This window comes from Anas acuta, chromosome 2, assembly GCF_963932015.1.
Source record: "Anas acuta chromosome 2, bAnaAcu1.1, whole genome shotgun sequence".
In the NCBI taxonomy this organism is placed as follows: Eukaryota; Metazoa; Chordata; class Aves; order Anseriformes; family Anatidae; genus Anas; species Anas acuta.
In genome coordinates this window covers 22,135,587-22,161,865 of record NC_088980.1, presented here as the reverse complement: position 1 = coordinate 22,161,865, position 26,279 = coordinate 22,135,587, and the positions used below count along the sequence as shown (strand labels likewise).

General features: G+C 36.6%; 1 protein-coding gene across 4 annotated transcripts in view; it reads right to left on the bottom strand.

Annotated features, from left to right (window-relative positions):
* Window positions 1-2,932: 2,932 nt before the first annotated feature.
* MINDY3 (MINDY lysine 48 deubiquitinase 3) overlaps window positions 2,933-26,279 on the bottom strand; it is a 49,239-nt gene continuing 25,892 nt past the window's right edge. For all 4 annotated transcript variants that reach the window (XM_068673851.1, XM_068673853.1, XM_068673852.1 and 1 more), the window contains 5 exons: window positions 10,898-10,970; window positions 9,954-10,026; window positions 7,226-7,313; window positions 4,383-4,454; window positions 2,933-4,009 (listed from right to left, as the gene is read on the bottom strand). In XM_068673851.1, coding sequence (XP_068529952.1) covers window positions 3,860-4,009; window positions 4,383-4,454; window positions 7,226-7,313; window positions 9,954-10,026; window positions 10,898-10,970 — 456 coding nt within the window. In that variant the 3' untranslated portion in view covers window positions 2,933-3,859. The remainder of the gene's footprint in view (window positions 4,010-4,382; window positions 4,455-7,225; window positions 7,314-9,953; window positions 10,027-10,897; window positions 10,971-26,279) is intronic.

Here is a 26,279-nt window from a genome sequence, read left to right as displayed (position 1 = left end):
TGTTTGTTTTAATTTAAGTGTTTTATGGCAAGATTAGTCTGATAAGACTGACATTCCTGCTCACGAAAATAGAACTGCGTGTTTATTTCCAGCATTAGCTATGTGACCCTCAGCTGTCCCCACAGGCTTGTAATATTCCTTAATTCTGTTAGCTTTACAACTCTACTGACTTTATTACTCTTATTAGAGTGAAACATAACCATTGACAGTATTTGGCCATTTTACATGGAACTACCATCACCTGGAGTTCTAAGCACCTATAAGAAATTCAGCAGTACCTCAATGACTTGTGGGGATAATGCCTGCTCTTAACAGTCACACATTTTTAAAGCAAATGAAGGCAAATAAATGGAAGTTGTATATCGTGATAGTACTACATTCATCCCTGCCTATGTCAGGGAGATTGGAACTGGATGATCTTTGTGGTCCCTTCCAACCCAAGCCATTCTATGGTTCTATGATTCCATTCTATGAACAGGAATCCAGCTATCGTAGGTGCTGCCTTATGCTAATGTCTATTTTGTTGAACTATAACATCTTAATAGGATCTAGAAACTGATCTGGAGCCAAGATAGAGAGCTTTCATATAAGAACATTTAGCCAGAGTCCAAAAGTCATTATAAACCTATTTACTCTACAGAATAACTGGAAGGTCGGATGTGGAACCAAGTAATTTATACAGATAAAGTATGAGATTCACAGTGTGGATTTCTGCAGCTTACATTATATGCAGTTGGTATGGTTAATGGGTCATTATGGTCTTTCCAACCTTAAAAATAAATCAGTGAAAGCTTCTACAGAAAGTTTTGCCTAAGCAAAACTTAGAATTCCATACAAGACTCTATTATTAAACATTTAATCTTATTTTATGCCACTATTTAGTAATCTGTCTAATAGCAGAAGGAGGATAAATGTTCCAAAGAATCATATGGGATTTTAACATAAAGCTTGTCAAAACTAACGCCAATTTTACTGTTGGATCTTTCCAAAACCTGCCAGTACAGAAGCCTTGAGTGTCCAATTCCCACAGGAAAGCTTACCCATTCCCTGAGCTGTTTCCCAGTAACTTTCTGTAGCAGGAAGCCTTCTCCTAAACCGCACTTGGAGCCATTGCAGACAGTATTTTGTACTGATTATGCTGTTGCAAAGCATGAGGATGAAATGAGAGTATGACCACGCCCTACATAAGGCATAAATTTCTTAACAGCTTGCTACTGCCAGCTACTGAATATGAGCACCTGCTTGTCTTTCCTAACTGGAAAGGATGAATTTTAGCCCATACCCAAGTCTGAGAGGCTATTGTGGTCAGCAGACTTGCAGCATAATACAGCAAACCCACAACTACAGTGTCCAGAGCATGCTTGATCCTGTATGTGAAGCAGTTCAGTGTGGAAACGAGTACCCATGCTAACTGGCCAGAAGCTTTCTGTAGACACTCATCTAGCTGGAAAGCAAATGCAGCACAGCATGTGTTACACTAGTGGATGTTCTTGCTCCTGCTCACCAAGTGTTGTGCAGATATTGCCATTTCACTACCCTAATACATCTTCTTCCCACATAACCTATATACACTATCTAGTCTCAGCTTGGGCTTCTTTGCCCTAAATTCAGCCTCACAAGGAAGAGAAGAAAGAAAAAAAAAAAAAAAGCACACGGATCAGATAGAAATTAGCACTGTCCGAGAGATAAAAACAAGCACAAGTATTCAAAAGCCAAAGTGCCCTGTGAATACTTAAGTGATGGACTATTTTAAAGGGGTCTTCACGGGGAATATAACAAGCATAGCCACATTTGGATTCATACTGGCTGCACAGTTTAGGCTTTAATGAAGCTATATATATGTATATATATATTTATGTTAGCTTTAAGCCTTCATATAGAACTCCCAAACCAGGCAGTTTGAAGGAAAAAAAAAGAAAGGTGTCAGAAAAAGGGTTCCTTTACATGAGGCATCAGCTACATTCCTATAGAGTATTGCAGCAGGACTTCTATTTTTTTTTTTTTCTCCTGTGAGATGAAAAATAATTTGTATCTGACACAGGACTAAAAAGAGCCTGGTTATTCCAACAGATTCAGTGCAAGCTCTGTTGTGAGACACTGTATTGTAAAGCAAGACAAGACACTAGAATCCAGAAGGAGCAAGAGAAGTGAACTCTTTACCTTCAAAGTCTGTCTGAAAACGTTTTTCTCAAATTACCCAAACTAACTAAAGCAAGTACCCATCAGGAAAATCAAAGCTTCACACTTGTCAGTTAAATACTTTGCCCAGTGAAATATTAGAACAGATTCTCTTAATTGTCTTTATACTTTTGAATAGCAATGCTACTATTGCACAAGTCACCACATAGATTAAGGAATCTTTTAAAAAAATACTTTGCAGATGACTAATTTATTTATTTATTTATTTATTTTAGAAAAACAAATCTCAAAGAGGTAAGATACACTGCTGTCAGATTAGCATTCAGTAATGGTCATGTTAATTGGACCTACACTGTTCCCCCATTTCCAGATGTGAAACTAATAGATACATTCTATAGTTCTGCAGAGAACATATCTGCAAGTGTCATGCAAATGATGTTCTTTCTGCCATTACTTTACCTATTTTACAGTGCAAAAAGGATTTCACCTCAAAACTAAGTGTTCCATTTCTGACCATGCCTGTTTGTCTTCCTGCATGATGATCACTCTAGAGGAATGAAATTTTTAAAAAGTAAAATAGTTCTGAATGCGAATTTCAGCCCCATTGGCAATAACAGAGGCTCTTCAGTGAGTTAAGATGCAATAAATTACCCCCCTCCCCCCAACTGCCTCTCGAGATGTGTTCATCTCAAAACCTGGCATTTCTAAATGCAAGGTCCCTTTTCATCATTTTACAGAAGTGGTACACAAGTCACATTAAAACCAAATGTATAAAAAAAACAACACATCAGGATTCAAGGAAAAAAATTTATTTTAGGGCTAACAAGTTGATAATAAATAAAGGAATATAATAATGTAGTAACAGATGTTCTCATGCACTTAACACATACAATAACGCTGGCTTACACTGCTGTTTGGACAAATTGAGAAGAGGTATTTGGCAATATAAGTTTGAATAGTTTAGAGATTATAGAACAAGAAATTCTGCTGTGTTTCTTTTTTTACATTTCTTTTATACAAATTCAAATAAATATTAATACATCTATTTTTCCTTGGATTGTGTTCACTTTTAACATGCCTGATAACTAAGCCACAGTAATATACAACTGCCAAGAAATAGTATTTATGAGTTATACTTATTAACATTCCCAGAAATGTATCATATTATGTCACATTGTGCAAGCTCCTTAGGTAAGATCGGATTTTAGGAAAAACTGCAGAAGGTTTAAACTCATTTAAACATATCCAGTGCAAAGGCCAGTCTAGTCCACACATTATGGTACTGTAATGTAAGCCAATATAATTTAAATAATAAAACATGCCTATATGATTCAGAAGCTGAATATGTCTTATGTTTTAAAGATCAGACATCTAATATGCAGATTCTGCAATATCAGACATTTTTCAAATCTTTATGAGATGGCAAAATAATGTTAAGACTTTATAAGTAGTTTTTATTTTCTTTTTTTTAAGGGTAACTCACATTAACAGTACTACAGTGGCCAAAAAAAAGACAAACTATTATAATAGAAATCAATCTGATTAAAAAATTAAATATTCCAATTAACACTGAAAAAGTGTTCATATTCATTATTTACAATTCATCAATGATACCAGTGTATAACTTCACACAGTCAAAGCATACCACTTTCCGAGCAAATACCAATTCGTCTATCCCCATTCAAGCATCCGATAGTAGCACGTTGTTTACACGTTTCATTCAGTTTAAAGAAGGAGATCGATCTGTGGTCCACAGTAATTCTATATATGGCCATTTGGTTTGCAAGCAGCGCTTTACAGGAGTGTCATCAGTCTGTAGCATTGGTTCTTCAAAGCCCATAACAACTGCTGTGCCTTCTACATACATGACCTGTCAAAACAAATCCAAATATGTCAGCTTATGTTTGTTCAAAACTTTTTTTTTCCTAAAAAAAGAATCAGATCCATGAAGATCTTTTTATTATTTATTTTTATTTTTAAATGAAATGAGGTATGAAATCTCTACTCAAAAAGCACAGCTGAAGAGCTGCAGTCCAGCCAACCTATTCACTATACTGTCTACAGTATGATCGCAGTTTCTGATTCCAAATATATCCTTTTACAAGAAAAATCAATACTTTTGAAAAAGCCAGTTTGAAGTACAAGTATTTTGTCTGCCACTACAGTTCTACAATTTAAGACAGGAAGTCTTAAATTGCAGGCTAATTGTTATTAAGACTAGACTTATGTTTCTTATATCTTACCTTTTCATTATAGTTGGATTGTTTCAGTCCGTTGTAATGGTAAACAGTGAATGACTCTGAAACCCTGGAGTCCTAGTAGAAAGAAAATAGTTAATTTAATGTAATATATACACTGTGCCTTAATAGTGTCTTTTCTTTACAACCAGACAGAAGCATTTAAACAGGAATGCTCAAGGAGTCTGCAGGAGTGTGCCATTTCTATTTTTCTTTCTCTTTCAGGTGATATATTGAAGATTTTGTTCATCTTGCTTTCCTCATCACAAATTATTAAAAGATGTCATTAAATTAACAGTTAAACTCCACCAACATTCCCCCCCAACATTTTTAAGAGCTACTCATGATTTCCTGTGTTCATGCAGACACTTTAAATCACACCTTCAGTACTCAGCATGTAGAAACTGTCCTACTCTTTAAAGTTAAGACATGTTAAGTAGTAGCCACGGTTGTGTGTATTTGTTACTGTTTGGATACTACTAAGTTAAATATTTACTAAGGACCAGATCCAGCCTCCGACCCTCCATTTGAAAGCCAAAGAGAAATTTCTATTTCACATGCCTGCCTACCTGCAAACTAATTCTGAGGACACCTGTTCAGCTGATGCCTAACAGATGGACTGCAGTTGCCAACCTTTACCACTCCAGGTGTTTAAGTGCTTTAGTCCTAAAAGGACTGAAACGTTTTGCATGTAACTGAATTAGGAAATGCAAATTAGGTGTAACATCATCTCTTTCATACCTACTGGTCCAGGCTCCAAACGAAAGCTTTTCCCATTTTAAAATATACGGCAATAAAGGCTGGAATGAGGACAGATCTGCTCAGGTTACAGCACATTCATCAGTTTACAGAAAGCCCCCATTCGTTTTCCTCCTCCAGAAGGATTCAGAAACTGTGCCATGCCATGGGTATCACTCAGCTAGGCTAGGCAGTAACGGGAGGCTGGAGAAGACAACTTACAGAAGTTGCTTCACAGAGACAAATAAAACAAAGCCTAGCTGGGAAGGGAAGAGGGCACGTTCTTTTCCCTGATAAAGGTATGCTCACCCTGAAGGAAGAGATGCGCTGGTTCCCAGTTCCTGTCCCACAGATGTTAAGAATTTTGTGCAGTAATTGTTTCCCAAATAAAGGGCATATTGGAGAGTTCAAGAACTCCCCTCTCCAAGCGACTACCTAACCACCAAAGAGTCATGCTTGCACTCTCAGTCTAAATGATTTTTGAATATTTTTCTAAGTCAACAGCTTTGAAAAGGAAAGCTGAGACCCCTTCTTCCTCCTGAGGTGGAGTTTAGTTCTCTCGGAGAGTAAGAATGAGAATCCCTTCTCAGGAAAGGAATTGATCTGATCTCCTGAGCACTGAGTGTTCAAATATTATATAAAGGGGAGTATCAATTCCAACCATCACTGGCATCTGCTATTTTCTCATGGTATTTTAAAACAAGACATTAACCTTAACTTCTGAAGATTTTCACTTTAAGAAAGATTCCGAACTAGTATGGGGAAGGGTTCCTGCTATTTAATCCAGAAACATTATAGAATATGTACTTAGGCTTTCTAATCTCTAAACTAGAGGTGCCACTCTAGGCATCTGAGGCCGAAAAAATAAGTACTGGAATCTTCCAGACTTACAAGTGCAATATAATTGTAGGAAATAAGATTAAATGGTATTCATTTTAAAAGATATTTCCACTTCTGGAAGAACAAATGATAGTAAGAAGAAACAGCTGGGAATACATAATGTATATCTAATTCTGTAAATCCCAAGAAAATGAACGCTAACTCCTCTTTTGTCTTCTAGACCTGAATCATCTCTTAATGATGCATTCAGTCACTACCATCTTTAGCAGGACATTCTTCTGATTGACCATCTCGTTTCAGACTGCGGTACTGTTTGGGTGTAATACTCTGTGCAACTCTAACAAAAAGAGTCTTCCTGAAGGTATTTTAGAAATACTAGTTTCACGTTACCTTGGTTGTAAAAATTAAGCCACAGTTTCAATTATACGTTAAACCACAAAAGCCTCCAAAGGATTACTCCTCTCAGCCCTTCTCTTGCCTCCACCATTGCATCTTTCCATCCCTGGGAAATCCCTCTCTCTTCTGCTGTCACAAACGTTTGAGACTGCTCTCGTCTGGACCAGCTGCCTGCTCTGGTTTAACATACATCTGTACAGAGATGTTCCTCGTGGCAGGAGGAAGGCAGCATGACAGCAGGAGAATGTGACCCAGGCCAAAGAGAGAAGCGGAGAGCAGTGCTAGGTTAACACATGCTTCAGAGCAGTGGTGCAATCTTAATGAATCCATGGAAAATTACTTTCGAGCTCTCAGTCTGTTTCATTACCCTGGCAGACACCGACTTCTACGCATACTAAACATAAATCTGTACTGACTTCTGCTTATACTGTTTACATGATTAGAGATGCATGGTTTTACACATGTTGCAATCTTTTCCTATTTGTAGCAATTATAGTAGACATTTGTAATATTGATAGAAACAGACCGACATTTCATTCTGAGAAAAAACAAACTCAGATGAACTTCCTTTTCTGGCTAGGGAAGTGGTTCAATTTCATATGTGACATAATTATACATTTCCAGAACATACGTTCTGAAATTGTCACTACAAGGGAGCTTCCTTCCAGTGTAAAGCTGACAAAAATCACAGATACATTATACAAAATGGAAGTCTACAGTTTGTTATCCAATGCAAGAAGTTATCTACTGATCATACGTGTCCATACAATACTTATTATTGAAAATACCTTTATGGTATTGATCAAAGTGCTTCATGACCCTCAAAGACAAGTTAGAGAGACAGTGCTCTGCAGCAATGAAGCTATATTGATTACCTGCTCAGGGAAGAATTCTTGCAGAAAGGGACCCAGTAAGATGATGCCCAGCCCTTCTGGGTCTAATTTGGTCTTCATGAGGTTTACACTATGACAAAAACATCGGATATAAAAGTATGAGTAAGACGTCTTTACTCCTGCACTACTAAATTACGCTCTGCTACCACAGTACTGGCTGCCAAGGATATCAATACTATTCTATTTTTAATCCTGAGTGACAAAATGCACCAGAATGGCATGCCAGTTGCCAAAACACAGTTATTTTTAAGTAAAAATAATCTCTTATTTTAAATTAAATAAGTGATAATTCTGAAGGACCACCATATTTGGTAAAGTAATTTGAAACCCATATAATCTAAAACTAGTTTTATAGCCCAAAAGGCACTTTGCTGTCTTGTATGCATTCTTGAGCTATACATAAAACAGTCATCTCTCAAACGCAGCTCTGTAACTGCCAAAGAACCTGCTCTGAAACAGAGACCTGAAAAGCCTCCAGGATGTACTAGGCACATTGAAATAAAAGTAAACTTAACATTTCATGTATACATTGTGCCACTGATAACAAAGAAGCCAAAAAAATTAATGCATTTATTAACAGTACACTGGAATAATCTGAAAGCCTTTCTGCATGATGTATATGATGTAATTTTGCGTCACTACAAACAATGTCAGTTATACCTTTATGATTCTACTTAAACATCATATTCTACAGACATCAGATTGTCTAAACATTTATTTATCCTGTCCTTTTGTCTAAATTGCAAGCTGTACCATACAGGAGAATGTCCTCACTGGAGACTGCCTCGCCCTGTGTACTGTTTCCAACGCTGTTCAGTAGTGGATGCTTACAACAGAGTACAAGAGGGCAAGCATACAGTGATACTCTTAGTTTACCCTCCCTGTTTCCAGCAGTCTGCTGCTTGAAGACATCTTCAGTGAGAGGCTGTATCTAAACACACATTTATATTCTTTTTCTTTCCATGCATATGCCTGATTGGCTTTGAACCCATATACACTTGATGCATTTAATCAACTCCACTCAAATTAAATTTAAGATGCATTTAATCAACTCCACTCAAATTAAATTTAAGATACTGTAAATAAGCATCCAATGTTTTGCAACTGCTACCTGCTAATCCAGTTTGATGACACCTTGTTCTTGTACAGTGAGTAACAATGAACATAATTCTGTATTTATTTTTATGAAAATCCTGATTTTAGAAACCTCTCACATGCCACTGATTGTCTTTCGTTACTCATCTTGAGATTCCGAGAAGCTTAAAGCATTAGATAAGATGATCACAACCAAACTTTTTAGTTCTCAAACTAAAAAGTGCAAATATCACTCTTGGAAGCAATGCCTTTAATTTTACTTTAACAACAAAAACAGAATAGAAAGGTCTGTACGTAATTTGAAATGTGTTATTTATACTTTTGTTCCACATTACATGGACAGGGCAACTAGAAACAAAATAGAATAGGTCCTCAAAACAGTAACGTTAGACAAAATTTGTATTTAAGAAGAGATATTTCAAGACAAAATATTCCATGGTTTGATCTCCAGTGAGGTCTTTCCCATATAGCAGGCTGTCTGACTGTCATCCTACATCAGTTTATGTTTGATGTGCTAAGCACAATAACATAGGCCAGGGTTATGCCACAGATGCCCTGAAGGCCAAACAGCCAAATGAAAAAACTGCTCGATGCAGAAAGGGTATTTCTGCAGACTTATTGATGCAACAGAACAAAAGGCCAAAACAAAGTAGTCAGACCTTTTAAATGAAGTTTTTTTTCCCTTAAAAAAAATAAAAAAACAACAACTTTTGCAAATTTCACCATTTACTAACGTGACACAAATACTAGTATTTTTGTCTTGTCTTTCCTGGGTGTCTCTTGATTCCAATTTTCACTCTTCCTCCCCAGCTCAGTAAACTTTGCTGTAGCTTGTAACATTTGGAAGACAGAAAATGACATCAATACATTTCATGTCTGTGGTAAGTACACTTGCAGCCTCAACAGCCATTGTACAGGAATGACTGATTTAGATTGTAATAGGCTAAAACATGCTCATGAAAGAGCAGAACCATCTTTGAAGATGTTAAAAAAAAATCAAGCACATAGCTCTCCTTTCTTGGTTAAACATTTAGTGTCAAGACATAATTAGAAGGTAAGCTTTGACACTGAAGATTAACTGCTGTCACTGAATATTAGTCCCATCAGTCCATATAACACCTAAAGTAAGTAAGTGAAACCTTTTTCACCTAGTAGTTTTGACTCTAATCCTAGAAATGTGTCATTTCTGGAAATAAATATCAGTTATAAACAGAAGGTACCACATGCTGCTGGAACAAAAATGCAGGTGAAGCAGTTTCAGCTTTAAACTCTGTACATAAATCAATGCTAAACTGCCTACATGTACCTTAGTGATTCATCTTTTCTGTCACACAGTTTCACCCTAGTCAACATATAGGAATATATTCACAATGACCATCTCCTTGACACATAGTACTGACGGTAGTGTGTTTTTTTTGGCTTCTAGTTATTACTACCAAAGTTAGAGAGATTTTAATTCTAATTCATCCCCCCTTCCAATTCACTGAAAACTAACTTAGGCACTTCAAAGTAACATCCTGTGCCCAGAGTACAGGCTAGAAAAAAAATCCACAAAAACACTAATTAATATGTGGCTAAGTTATACTTCTGTATTCTGAAATTTCATTATACTTACTATTCAGGATCTGAAACAAGGTCCAGAGCCTTCATTACATCTTCTAGGAGAGTGTCAGGTATAAAGCCATTATCTAAAGAAGTAACAAAGCTCATTAGGAAAAGAAACAAAATGCTTTCCAGGAACACAGAATTTACTCAAAAATACAAATATTGCATATCTTTATCTCTAAAACTTAAAAACAAATGGTGGGGTTCTAGAAGGCACAGTTTTCAAACACTTCTCTATCACTTTAAAAGAATACAATACAAAAACTGTAGGTTTATCATTTATACACCTAACAACTTAATACTTGCTAAGAATTCCATCTCTCTAGTAATCTCCACTTGATACATGGGGTAATAATTGTCTTGTGTTTTTTTTTTTTTTGTGGTTTTGAACCGTTAAAATAATGACTGAATGTTACACAATTTGTTTTCCAAAACGTAAGAAAATTTTCCGTTTGTGCCATATAAGTTTAAAAACAATTTCATGACGAATGCAATCATAACAAATATTTTATGAAAGATTAATATAAGAGAAATCAAATTATATGTAAGCCTTCTGTTAATTACAAACAATATTATGAGGTTAAAAAGCATATGCTCTAAGAACTGTTAACTCCTGTTACAGTACGTTGTACCCAATTTCTTTGCTACAAAAAGTTTTCAAAAATTTCTTTGTTTCACTTATAGATTGAATGCTGTATTAAAAATTTCTTAAGTACTAAGTATTTAATTTGTCTATTAATCAGTCTGGGAATAAACAGTGTATTACCCTGACATAGAAAGCACAATGGATTTGAAAGTGCAGTATTTAGAACAAATTTTATAAAATAATAATCCTGTTTATTTTTAAGAGATACACCACAGAATGCAGCATTCATTACTCCTTGAAATATGTCTCTACCGAATGAATGCACTTCAATCCAAAAATCACACATCAGCAAGACATACAGCCCTTACCCTCAGGGTCATATGTTTGGAAGACCCTCCTAGCTTGTTCTGAAGGCGCTTCAGGAGCAACAAGGGCCATATCCTTTGGAGAAAAAAATAGAAAGAAAGAAAACTTTCAGGATATTCTTAATTCAGATACAGATTACTAAGGAAAAATTTAGCTATACTACACAGCTTTGGACCTTAAATGAATGCAAATTAAATACAAGAGAAGAGTAACTGAAAGTACTTTGAAAACAGTGACTTAAAGCTATCAAGAACTATGTTGCAGACTATTAAACTTCCAGACAAAGCTTACGTAATTTTTTATGCAGATGTCATGGCACAGAAAAACTACTTGGAGTCTGTGCATTATATAGAGATTTAGATTTATAGTATTATTCTTCATATCCGAAAACACAAACAAGTAGCAAAGGAATTTAGTGAGTGTACTATGCATGCATGCATTAAAAACAGATAAGAATTATTTAGATAGAAAGCTGCAAGACAATGTTTTGAAGTCTATTTCACAGGCTGCCAGAACACAAACTTGCTAGTTGCATGAAAAAAATATGGTTCCAATAGTAGCTGTTGTAATGCTTTTATTTATGGGCTTTTCATCTCAAACACAGTTTTGTTTTCCAAAACTCATATACAGGAGACATTTTCTCTACTATCGTAAAACGGCAAAAAGCATATTCCTCTGGTTTTGCGCCAAAAACATTATGAAAAAAAGTAAAACTGGTAAGCTATTTATGAGAAATAAAAGGCGATAAAAAGGGTAAGAAATGTACCATACTCAGCACACCCTTTAGCTTAAAAAGGTACCAAAACCTGAGATTGAAATGGAACATAAAACACCAAATAACTGCTCACTAGGAGTACCTGAAGTCCTACATCTCCTCTTAAAAGTTATGACCGTGTATGTTATTTTTCACACAGAAAGAGAAATGAAAAACTAAAATGAACAAAGGGAAAACTGCATTTGACGATGCCCCCCTACATTTTTTTCTTCCTGTCAAAGTAGAAATGTAATGGTACCTGCTCTGCAATGAACAGGAAAACAAACAAAAAGTTGGCTTTCCTCTCAACAACAGTAAACATCAAAAATGTTTCTTCATATTGTATGAAGTAATTTTTAATTTTACAAATCAAAGTGTTTTAAAAAGTATACAACCTTTTAAATTCTAGTTTCAGCTCAACTTTACTTTCTGAAGATGACTTCTTTTAGAAGAGAAAATCACCATATCCACTCATTAGACCTCCATGTGGCAACAGTGAATCAGAAAAATGTAGAATTCAAAAATGCACAGGGACTTACTGCTCTTTGAATGGATTAAGAAAACTACTTCAGGGAAAGAACAGAAGCAAACCATAGATTTTACCAGAACTCCACTCTTACCCATTTTCTCTTAATAGCTGATGCCAAATCAGCCAAGAATTTTAAGTATACACCTAACAGTGTCCAGCACGTGCTTAGAAAACTTTCCTGAATGAAAGCCAGCTGCCTAGAACATACAAAAAGGGGTAAAATGCGACACAACACATTTAAAAATATCAAGCAAGTTTTATTTTGCAGACATGAGAGATGCAGCTCTTACTGGCATCAGGTGCATACAATCATGGGTTAGAGTTCCCCTAGTTTCTGCACATGGGACAGCCAATATTTGGTCTTAAGAAGGAGTGTATTTAAAAGTTAGGAGGAGATATCTGAGCTGCCAGCCCATGCACTACTAGAACACCAGCCCATTATACTTTCTCTCCTAAGGGCTGCTCTACTGCTGCTTGACACCATGCAAAAATCTACATTACGGAGCAGTGTGGTGCCCGTATGGAAGGATCAGGGTTCAATCTGCTGTGATCTATTTAGATCTATCCATATTGCAACTTAAGTGGTAATAAAGTTTGGGCCAAACAGCAGCCCTAGATGCACACTGTGCAGAAGCAAAGCCAGCTGCTCATGTCCACCCCGCAAGCAAGGCTCTCTGAAAAGCAGCATCCCAGTGCGCAACTTTAGCACGGGCTCCGCAGCTAGAGAAAGCTTTCCGCACATCTGTTGGACACTTGATGCATGCAGCAGGATTTAAAGGATCAATACAATGGGAATTTTCCCCTCAAAGAAAGCTCTAAAACATGCTAAGTCCCTAATGCAGATTAATCCAATGAATCACGTCTGCTGGAAGCCTCCTAGTTCTTAAGACGTGAAAAGCCCTTACCAGGACCAAGTCAATTCCTGGCCCTCTTGCAGCACAAGTACCACATCTCACTGTGACTGGACTTCTGAACCCATCTTCATTTATATCAGAAGTAGGTTGGCCTGCAGAGAAACTAGGACTGTACATCTCCCTGAGCTACATGCAACTTCTCCATCACCTTCTGAGTACTCCATCTCCATCATCCATCTCCAAGGCAGAAAGCCTACAGAAGAAGTTCAGAAGAAGTCCCTTCATGCTTTTATTCTCTCCAGGTGAGAGCAACTTCTACAGTACTTGCTTAACAGACTGGAAAAATAAAAGCTAAATTGTTATATTGATCCAGTAGCATCAAAATGCAATTTTAAGGGTCTAAACACGACTGATTTGGAATAAAAACAGTAATGAAAAATATTAGTGATTGTGTGAATGAACGACAACTACAGCACTTACAGAAAATCAATACTTTAAAAGTTTATCTTCATAGTTGCCTATGTTTAAACTTTTTTCTTAAGCAGGTAAGAGACTTAGGAAGCAAAAACATTAGAAAAAAATCTTATGTTTGCAAAACCCTACAAAAGATTAAAACTTATTCTTTAAAAAAGGAAAAGTTAATAAAATATATCCATAGGGAGTGTGGAACCCCAAACTGTTCCAACCTCTGAGACTTTAAAAAAAAATTGTTTTTATTAATAAAAATTAATAAACAATTAAAATTTCAAGATTTTAGCCATGCATATACAAATCTAATGCATCCCTTAACTTAGAATATACATGTATATCCACCATCCACGGTCCATACGTTTCTATCTAGCCAACGCCCCTCTCGCTCTCCCCAAAACAAACCCGTACCTCCCTCGAGCAGCAAAATTGAAAATGTGACAAACACTTAATGAAAACATACTTCAGCTGCCCAAGCTGATACTCCATCAGCTGTGCCAAAACACGCCCCCAGCCTTACGAATTGTATTTTGATGTATCCCATGCATTGGAAGTTCCATATAAGGGAATTCCATCAACAGTTAATTATAATAATTATTTGCAATATTAAGTACAACATGTCCCAAAAATCACATTTTGCTTGTTGGCTCCTATGATTCACAAACAAGGCATGTTATATTACTTTGAAAAGTTGTTCTCATCAGCGGTACCAGTTATTTTAAGATCCCGTGTTTACCCTCAGAGGCAAAAAATACTCTTCATAAGTTTTAATGAAAACATTCCAGAAGTTTTCATTTTACAAATCAAAACCAGAACATAATGAATAAGCCACACTGACATTCTGGCTATGAATTTTTACAAAGACCCCTTGCTGAAAGACCTGCTGCCCCTGAAAATGAAATGTTTGCATATGGCCCACTTCACAGTTCCACACATACCACAGTTGAGTGATACATGGAAGAATTACATACTATAGCACTAATTCTTTTCTTGAAAAATTGCTTGAAAACAATACAGAAACGCTGGTAATTTATTAACTGTTTAATCAGATCTGCAAGAACCAAGATTATTTTGTATCTTGTATTTTGGAATCTTGTATTACAGACAAAACAGTGTCTTTTTCAATGCTGTAATCATTGGCTTTCAAGACAGCAACTTTTCCAAAATAGTTTCCTAAGAAAACAAGGCTGATGGGATCTGAAACCAATTCCCGTATCTCTGGTTGACTTCTGGATGCATTGCTCAACTTCAATTTTATTTGACAGAAGGGCTTGAGTCTCAAGACTGGTTGTTGAAACTGGAGGCCAGGCAGCGAGGAATTGCACAAGTTTGTGCTCCCAGCAGGACAGAAGGCAGACACTGCTGTTAATGACTGCGTTTGGCAGAAGGTGGACAACTGTCAACTACTGCAGGCACAAGCTCAGACTTCTGACTTGTGAATCCACGCCTGGCTCTCCTCACATGCACTTACGCAGGAGATTAAGTGGTGGGTTACCATAACATGTGTCTGGGCGCGTGGAGAGGTAGAAAGAGAGGTGCAAGAGAGAGAAGGAAAGGGAAAGAAGAAAAAAAAAACATTTAAGAAATGGTCTAGGAGACAACCTGCTGAAAGACGGGTTTTGTCTGGTTTGTTCTTCCACAGCGTGCCTTGGCTTGGAAGCCCATTCACCCTATAGCAAAATCTGACAAAACATTCATTGCATACTACTTTCTTTCCATCAAAGATAAAATGAAATACATTTTCCAGAAAGTTAGGCCGTTGTATCTTGGGAGTTCTTTTAGACAACAAATTGTCTATCAGTCAGCAGCACATCCTTGTGTCAAGGAAGGCTGTATTAGCAGGAAGGTTGTAAGTAGCTGGAGGAAAGTGATTCTTCCTCGATACCTCTGAGATTTCACCTGAGATATAAGGGACAGGGTTGGGCTCCTGACCACACGATGTTGACACTCTGGAGCTGTCCAGGGAAGGGCAACCAAAACTACTGGTGCAGGTAAAGAATGTAATATAGGAGAAGGGGCTGAGGGAACTAGATTTCTCAAGCCTTAGAAAAGGTTAGCAATAATCATTGCCATCTTCAATTACCTACTAGGACAATAGGGAAGACAGGGCCAGACTTCGCTGTGATGCACAGAGAGGGCAAGAGCCAATGGGTACAAGTCACAACACAGGAGATTTAGATTAGATAATTCAGATTTTTTTTCCCCACGATGAAGGAAGCTGAACATTGGAACAGGCTGCCCAGCAAGGCCGTAGAGATATTCAAAACACAACTGGGCAAGGCCCTGAGCAACCTGCTCTGGGCAAGACCTGCTCTGAGCAGGGAGCTTGCTTAATCCTAAAATGCCTAGCAGGTCTTTCCAATCCAGTTTATAATTCTAACAAGTTCTAGATTCACTGTTCTCATCTTACAATTTCAGCTGGTCTTAATGAGACACTGAACACGTACTTAGAGGTGTGTAACAATCTTATTGTATCGTATAAATTACCTTTTCAGAGCAGTCACTGTTTCCTCTTAATTTTAATTCAATGGCTTCAAGTTGAAGGTTTCCATAACTGATTCAAATATAAAAATACAATTCCCTGACAAACGACAACTGTTATTTGAACTTAGGTACTAAGCTTGAAAGTTCTTATCCAAAGACAGCTATCCACATGCCAGTGTTGAGAAAACAGAGTGTGAATGGATCTGGTAGTTTAATTGCTGGTTTTGGTCCACATGCAATGGTTGGGACTCCGAACTGAGATCCCAATAACAAAACTATCCCAACAATATCAAAAAACACTAGGGTCCTGTCCCGTTTTTACTCTGGGTAGGACTCCAGAGACAAGTTAAACTGGATAAAAACCAGTATCTGTCTGTTCAACCCAGCATGCCCTTGGAAACACAAAAAAGTAGCAGATTTTAACAGTATGGGAAGTAGAAAGAAAGTCAGATCTATTCTAATACTGTGAGACTATAAAGGAACCTGATGCATGGCATAGAGGAAGAATCTCACCGTGGAGATGGTTCAGAAAGAAATCTGATTTTAATTGTCTTTAAACTTCTCTCAGATTATGTTTTGAAAAAGAAAAGAATTTTCATACGATCCTACTAATTTACTCTTTATTACCATTTGGATGCATAAGTCTTTCACAGATGACCAGAAAACATTTCAAATTAGACAGTGCTCCAAAATAAGAATGAGAAGCTAAGAATGAGAAGCTTCAGTTCCTCAACATGTTCAACAACATCCCAAGAAGGCTACAAGTGAGCTGCTGCCACATTTAAAAAAAAAAAAAAAAAGGGGGTAGAAGGTGGGGGGAAGGGGGCAGGAAATTCACGTTCCTTGTTTTGAAGCATGTATTATGAGATTACCATAAAACAATTAAGATCAGTTATGTAGCATTCACTTTTATTTATTTCAATTGCCAACTTTTTTCAGTATCACAGAACAAAATCTTTGTTTTGAGAGCAAAAGTGTGTTACTGGAATTACAGAACAGGAATGGATAAGTTTTAGTTTCCTGGAATTCTTATTTACTTACTAAAATATTACCCCTACCTTCCCAAGTTTAATCAAAAAGGGCAGCTTTTCCATACTTTTTGTTATTTAACAGTATCATATTCTGTCCTCAACAACAACAAAAATTAATCTTTATTCCTAAGAGGAACCAAAGTGGAAGTGGTCAAGTTTCATGGCTGATAACATGCAAAAACTTCACTACAAAGTTTACTCAAAATGAATTGTAGTTTTTATTATCATGCTAGCTGTCAACTTTAAAAAAAATCTATATGAAACGATATTTCTGTATCTAGTACCATTTCAGGCTGTAGACATGAAACACTTGCAATACAACCCCTGGTGAGCATTAATATACTAACGCCATTTGAAAATTGCACCAAGTAGGTGGGAAGTGAACAGGTATGACAGCAACATGCAGTGGCACAGTTCAAAGATATACCTCAGTATTCAGTTCTTCCTAAATACTTAAAGTACTGAGAGCCTCACTTCATGTTAGAAACCTGTTTCAGGCATTCAGTTCACCATTTAAACTATGTAATTCAAGCTTGGGAAGACGAAAATGCCCTGCTTTGCTTCAACCCAGAACCATGAAATGTTTTTGAAAGTGGGTAAGATTGTGACATTGATTATTTTGTGACTCAAGTATGACAAGAATTTTTCTAAAGGACGATTATCAACTTGGCAAATTACTGAAAGTAAGATGTTATGGCTTTACATGTGAACAGTATGAGCTTTAGAAGTACTTAAGGAAACTGTGTATTAAGAATGTCAAGTGAGCACTGGTATTTTGTGCTGCTAAGTAGTATTTTAGGGAATCTCCATGTACACATACAGAAAACGCTACATACGCAGGGACTGTTATTTCTTCACTGTTATTTTCTTTTTAAAAACAGTATTGCCTTTTATGTTCATATTGCAATTTGGCATTTCAGGTAGCTAATTCTGTAATAGCAGAGTACAACAATTACCTCACATGAAAGGCAGTATGTTTATTTCTTTAATACAAAACTTGTGTTATTTTCCTCCTTAAAGCTGTGTTACACAATAAAGCCCATTTCGTTTAACACCAATTACATCAGTTTTCTTAATTATGCATAGGCAATCACAGAACTTTATTTCTGAATACATCCATACTGTCTCAATATTCCTGTAGCACAGTATCTTTAACTTATTTCATGTCTTAGACTGGCAACTTTGGCACCTCTCTATAACATAAAACTGCTCTTTTCAGAAAGTCTATATAAATATATACAGACATAAAAAGATTCCCTAAACTATGAAGCAGTAGACCCAAACGGGTATAATTCAAACTCAAATGAGAAAATATCAAAGTTTCATACCCTTCTCACGTAAAACAAATCAACAATGGGGGGGGAAAAAGCAATTTAAAAACTGAAAGGAGGTTACTTAAATTTTAGAAACAAACATGTTACTCAGTTATAAAAATACAACTCCTGATGCTATGATGCTACATATGGGAGATATAAAGATAGAAAATTAAAGTAGTATGTTAAATAACTGCTTCAACTCAGCTAGGAAAAGTTAAAAGCTTCTTCCACCATAACTGGTTCGCCCCATATCTTTCTTCATATTTTTTCCTTCCTTCCTCTTTCAATTTATTCATTCACATATTTCTAACCTGAAAGTAGAGCTGCTTTATCACAGGAGGTTGTTATCAGTATGAAAGGAGATGACCAAGGAATGTAAATCTCATTTCTGAATGCTTCTCAGAAAGTGTTTAGAAATGGACTTCGAGGGTATTTGTGATTGTACTTGTGAAGGATGAAATTAGATACTGTATATGGGTTCACTCTGATGTTCCCAGGGATTCAACAGCAGTCACGTGCATTAAGGTTCTGTGAATTAGACAATACCTAAAATCGAAGTTGATTTCAATCAGGTTCCTGCTGGTTATAAAATTACTTAAGGTCTCCTGGAAACATGCGGATTTTGTACGCCAGTTCAGTCTGTCATGTTACACATTTATTAGGCAGCTGGGGAGTTTTGTGAAACATGAAGTTTGGTCTGAAATTTCAGAACAAGACTACAACTGCTACTATTTTAAAGAATATTTTTTACTATTGACGCATATGTTGTCATGTTGGCATCTTGTTTAGTGTTTTCAGTGCCCTGCATCTAGCCTAGTGTGGTCTGGGAACATGGGAATAAAGCAGGCTGAGCAGAGATGAGAATTAAAGAGAAAACGTCATCTTCCCAAATCTTCCCAAGGATACAGGGCATCTTGCTCAGAAAGAACCGAACATCTGTCTTCAGACTTTTTTGGGGGAAGGAGAAAATGGACACAAATTTATTTCCTTGTTGTTTAGCCCAAAACCACTTCACAAGCTTTCAATAACTATACTTAAAAATCCCTATTTCATAAGCTATATAATACATCTATGACTTCATGATAAAGAAGAAAAATTCTATGGGGAAGAAAGAATATGAAGAATCAATCTAGAACATGTACTTACAGATTAACAGCCATTCACACTCACTGATTTTTGCTAACCAAGGATGGCACAACGGCCATACCACCAGTTCTTACACTAATTCTGGCACTATTTGGTAACGTAGTGAGCACCAAATTTTCATTTCTAAGTTTCACTGAAAATGGCAAAATAATATTCCTATCATCATTATCTGCTTAACAATTCCTTCAGTTAGTAAGCCGTAACTAGAAAATAATAAAAAGGAAGTCTGTGGAACAACAAATGGATGGGACAAGCTTGGCATTTTCAGAGTTTATTATTTCTATATATTACCTTGTGTAAGAATATATACGAAATGGAGAGAAGTTAGTTGTTACACTTGACGTATCCTGTCTTTATCCTAATCTTTGCAATACTACATTACTATGGGTATTAAATTCCGTATTTTGGAAGGCAGTAGGTTAGATTTTAGGACTCCTGGGAAAAAATCATTCTGTGTTGAAACTGCTAAATAAAATCTCTTACGATTCCCTTTCTGGAATGATTCCATTAAGAGAATCACCGACTCTGATTATGCCACTTGCTGACATAAAGTGCCTTATTTACTGACCTGCATTAGTTTAGAAACTTTGACAATCATGTATATACTTGTTGAAAGGGCATGGAAATAAACCCAGCTTCTTCCCCTTCCATGTGCTGAGACAGCATCGAATGACTAGAACAGTACCTTTTACCTCTGTTTTATCTCTAACGTACAATGTCATGCTAAAACCTGACATGAGCACTGCAACAGACCACTGCACCGAGTTCATACACTTTCTGGAAAGGAGTATTCTACAGCATCAAACTAAATCCCTTCTTTCCATTCCTCACTTGCTGTCAGCTTAGCTATTAAGAAAGCTACTATTTTCTTACATATTATTCAATGATTTGTAAACCAGAAAGATATGAAAGCACGCTGAATTTATTGAGTCACAGCTTTTGGGCTAAGAGTTTAAAAAGCCTTTAAGGGAATAAGTTTATGCCTCTCCCCTCCATCTACTCACAAATATTGGATAAACTACAAATTGGTTAGGGTGTAATGATACCTGCTCCATTATTAACAGAGTTCAAATAAAAATAGTAATATTATTCAGGGGGAATTTGAAAAAAATAACTAAATATATGCAGGATGTTGAAGAATAAAATAATTTCAAAAATTAAAAAGCCAAACCTTAAATTTCCAAATGAGAAGAGGACTTTTGAAGTAGTTGTATTTTTCAGGCCAAGAACTATTGTGAGCTAAACATAGAAGTACGCACAACAACTCAGCAGCTGTCAGATACAGGAAGGATTCTAAGCTGTTCCGTATAATATTCAGTGACAGCTATCAGAAAGAAAGGGTCTGCAAAAAAATTATGTAAAGATGTAAGTATAAATGCCTAGTTTCTAAACATTACCTGCAGACTGGAACAGCTGCAAACATATCACTTGCCAAATGCAGAATTAAGACCACAACTGGTAAATGCTAATGCATTGAGTGAGGTGGATGTGCTTCGTGACCAGCAGGAAAAAAAAAACAAAAAACAAACCAACAACAAAAAAACAACAAAACCAGTAATACGATATACGAGAGAACATTATATGAAAAGAGGCGTGGATATAAAACTTCAGATTAGGACTTGCTGGATGGCTATATCTTATTGTACTACTGAGCAATAGCATGAACAATGCTTTGCTATTTAATATAGCTGAAAATGGAACTAAAGTGATAATTAAAGTGATATCACTAAGGTGATAATGCCAGAATTGAGTAGAAGTTATAGCTGGAGAGGCCAAGGTACCTGACTAATGGAAAAAGCAGATGATGGAGAAAAAGCCATCAGCATTTTGTTTTTCACTTGAACTGGAATTAGGAATAATTTTTTATACATGTTTCTGTAAATATCAATGTGATTGATATTTAAAAACTGTAATACTATTAAAAATCGTATCACTTTATTCATCATTTTTAATAATAAGCTGGGATTCCTATTCCTCCAAATTTGAAAAACAGAATATCTACCCGTCATGTGAAGACTCAGGCCCCATGTCTTCTCTACTGTATCAAATATAGCTGGAACCAACATTGGTTTCATACCTAAAAAGGATACAGAATGATACAGTGATGTTCTCAGCCTTTGTTTCTATTATGCGTTGACGTTCAGAATTTACTCGATACAGTGACTTATACTTTATAAAACTGTATTTAACAATGTCTTTGATGCATTTACTACTTGCGAGACACTCTGCATATACTAACAAAAAAAAACCCTGTAATGTGTTTCTTCAAAAACCAGCCTTTCATTTGATAAGACTGACATACAAACTAGGTTGCTCATACCCTCTTTCCTTAAACACGACACTATAAAGCCTTCTGGATGCTAGGAAGTATGTTTATGGGGGTAAGACCCAATCCATTACCTTCCACTTCCCAATTTCAGTTTACATAGTCATGACAAAGTCATTCATTTAATTCTAATATGAGGAAAAGGAAAAAAAATATTTCTCAGGACTGCCTACAAATGGGCAGTAAACGAACCACGATTTTTACTATGTGTTGTACATTTTTCACAACAGTAGCTTATAAATTCATTATAGTGTTCCAATAAAAAATTATACCTTTTAGAAACAACGTATCATTTAAGTTAGTCAAAATAATTTTCAGAGATGACTACGCCCTCCCATAGCCTACTGCTAATCTTTAAAGTCAGACAAGTTTATTTTTTAAGCAACTGAAATACAAACTCAGAAAACTGAAAGCAAACAGAATGTATGTTTTGAAGAGAACTAGGAAAAGTGAATAAACAGATGAATTGTAGAATACTAGAACCACTTCTCTTCCTAACTGTATTAGAAGTAAACTTGAAATGGTTAAGAAATGGCATTTTTAGTGTGATATTCATGGTTATTACTTAAGCGTATTTTCTTTGTAATTTCTCCAATTTGGAAGTGCTCCGACAATAGGCTAAATTGAGAACTTAACAGTTCAAGGGAAGGATTTTTTTTTTTTTTTGCATTTGTAGATCTACAAAAGGCTCCTTACACTGCATTGGTTTCCTTTCTTATTTCATCTCTCCATCTCTTCTTGTTTTCAAAGGGCACCTCATGCAACAAGTATTAGCATTTTACTTTGAATTTTTAGACTTAGATTTTAGTGGATCAAAGGTTCCTGCTGGAACTACTAGAACTATTTTCTGCCCCATTTCACAAGTTTTCATCTAGGCTCTGAAACAGCATCTGAGGAGACAGTACAAAGTCATTCCCTCCCCTACTTCAGCACAAAGCAGTACCAACATGTAATATTTCAGGAGGAATAATTCAGTGACACAAAAATTGGAACAACATAAACACATGAAAAGTGATATCATCTAAGCAGTCCTGTTCTCATCTACATCATGTATAGAAACTCACATTCCCCCTCTGAAAGAAAACAGATGGATGAGAAATCTTTTCCCAAAAGGAAGTAATTTGCTTATTTGCTTAGGGGTATATACAATTACATTTCATGGTCTGTATCAGCCAACCATGAACAATGTCCTTAAATGATCACAGCGAAAGCTATACATCATGGGATGAATGTTAAAAATATCTGAAACTTTAGGGAACTTATAAATAAAGATAAGTGTCTGAAATTAGTCAGAGAATCTGGATAAACACAGTGAAAACATTCTTTTTGTTGGTAAATCCCCAAATAGCTGGTTTGATGAATATTGTGAGCCTTACTCCCTCTCAGTTTAATGACCTCTGTTACAATTTTTCAGTGTCTCAACTCCGAGAACAAATAATGTAAAAATCTTATGAGTGAGTTACTACCTCTGTGATCTAAACAGTAACTGATAGTCATATTAGGAGATGCACAGCACTTTTGACAAGAGCAGCATCAACTCTGCCTTGAGGTTAAGATCCTCAAAAAATCTTGTGTACAAATCTAGGCATCCTTGTACGGGAACAAGGACAAAAGCTGTAACTGATATAACACGGTTCAGTATAGCATGGAGAGAAGTTAGAAGCAGTGCCTTCAATGCCTTTCCAGAGTTCCTCTGCATACGATGTGGCAGCAATAAAAGGCCCTACCTGAAGATGTCATTCCACTGATTAAAACAAACAAACAAAAAAATTAACTTCAAATTTTCTTGGGTAAATGCTGGTAAGTTACACACACAAATGAAAAAAGTACAGATTTTGCCCCAGAAAGCCTCCCAGACAAACAAAAAAAACGGCCCAGAAGTGCCTGCTCTGAGACACAAACATGCATCTGCAGGAACAATTTAATCAGAAAGTAAAATTGAGGCAGACCTACAAAGAAGGGAATAAGGTTTCACAGTCACGCTCTGTGATCTTGCAAAGCCAGAATAGGGTAGATACCTTACAGAAGCATTGTATTTTGAGGTACCCCTTTCCAGCGATGAAACCATTATTGAGAAGAGAACTGGCCTTTTGGCTACAAAACTATTTGGACAAAGCAACCCCTGTGAACTACTGCGTTATTCAGAACAATTTAAATTCATTTGTTTAACAACAGCACTTAACATTGCGAAGCTCAAAGTAACCAGCGGAATAAATTAAATTCTCTGCAGGCTCACAGATACCACAGGGAACACCCTGCCCTAACATTCACTTCAAAGAGGGGTCTTTTCTTGAAGAAAGAGCTCTCAACAGCTGATGGAAATACATCTGAAGTTTCACTGCTGATTTAATCAGGTCAGAGCATTTGTGAAGAACAGAGCAGCATCTGTCTCCCTGCTCTTCATCAGCAGCACAGAAAACCAACCCCCCGCTCCAGCCCAGAAGTTACCGCCATTGACTTACACATCTACATCCTTCTGCCAGACAGTTCCAACCAGAACCAGTTCCACTTACTCTTGGAAACTTAAGACTCTGAAACCACATACTCCGTAACCATTTCCTGAGGTGGAATACTTCAAAATCTGATTCTGATTTCTCCTCTAGTGAAGAAACACTTCAAAATCTGATTACCTGCGTTCACCAGCCATGGGAGCACAATCCAAAACAAAGGGAGTAGATATTTTTCACTACCTTCCCTACCCAGAAGAACTCCTCTATTAATGGCGAAGTGTAATTTATTTGGATACACATAGTTTACTTTTGTATAAACCATCATTGTTAGCGTACACTAGTAATGGTTGAATTTTTACACAAGTGTCTTGTTTTCTTTCATGGCCATTCTTATTCTCTCTTGATTTTCTTAAGTTAGATGTCATATCCAGTAACATTCCTCCTTAGGGCAGTGCAGGCAAACACCACTGACCCAAATTCAGGATTTCCTATAGCAATGCCAGTGTTTGCTCAGGTGTTTCTCTACTGAAATTCAGTTTAAAAACTTGTTTAGGAAGAGAAGTAAATGACTTTCTTCTGAGAGATAATATTATTGAGGATACTGCAGAAAGGCCCTGGGAATATGTAAACATGTTACAGCAATCAAAATTAGAAAAATAGAAAACTGTAATCCAAAACCATAAGAACAGTCCCAACCCAGCAAAACAGGCACATTTTCCTTGAAAAGCATTATGTGTAGCTTGTTCAGATGTCTCAGCCAGGAGTTTCCTCTGCTTATGTGATCCTTGAAGTCTAGAAATGCTACAATACTGTAACTAAAAATGGAAGTGGACAGCCGATTCTGCTGAGGTCTGTGTGCTCCAAGAACCGAGAATGAAATAAGCATATACTAACCCAAAGCCCCTGGGGACTCATTCCATGTTGTCTTTTCACTTTTAAAGTGAATTCAAGCTTCCAGAACATGCAAGTTAGCATGTCAGCAGACACTATTTAAAAAGCAGCTATTAACCTGTTGTTCTTCCTATTATTTTCACTGAATTTTTTTCTTTTCATATTTTATATAAAAACCACACAAACTAGCTGATTTTTTTCCATGGTGCCCGATGACACCCTGACATTCCTACAGGTTCTGAACAGTCATAACTTCCTTATGAGGATAATAACAACCAAAACCTGACCATACAGCATGTTATCCTTATCCATCACATCCTTATCTCTACATTGTCAGAACCACCCCACTCTTCAATTTCTTCTCTCCACACTTTAAAAAAAAATTGCTTTTTAGAGAACATTTACAATACTGGCTATTTGCATGATCACCGTCTGACAGGGACCCTTAGAATGTCAGATGAAGCTTTGCTTGTTTATTTTTGTTGGCCTGAGGCCATTTGAGAGTTTTCTTACTCAGTGAGAGGAAGGGAAGGCAGGGAGAGGCAGAAATGATGGCTGATTGGATTTAGCTGCCTGCGAAGAACCTCCATTGTCAGTTTTTCAGGGAAAATCCACCTTGTGACAAATGCAGCAACTATGATAGATCACTAGGAGGAATAGCCACCCTTCCTCCCCCCATCAAGATAAAATTCAGACTGCTGAGCATCAAAGCATCAAGCAACATTCTAACCTTATATGTACACAGTCATAATTTAAAGAAGAGAAAATATTCTGGTACTAATTACAGTTCCCTGCTAACACTTGCCCCCATCCCAACTTTTCACCCAAGTTTTTTCAGATCTACTTTGATAGACGTATATATCAGAGTTTTGAAGAACTATTCAGGTAATGCATGTGTTCATATGTCCTTGCCAACTTTATGACATATTCATCTACAGATCAGTCTGTAGCATTTTTCCTTGAGACCTAAGAAACTAAAATATGGAAAATGTGAGGTGAAGGTTCATTTCATCACGGAATTTCATTACTTATCTCATTTCTTTGTACCTCCAATTCCCTTTAGCAAAATGAGGCTGAGTAAAATATCCCTATGTCCCAAATGAGTTTTGGCAATCCTGATGTGGTGATGAAAGCC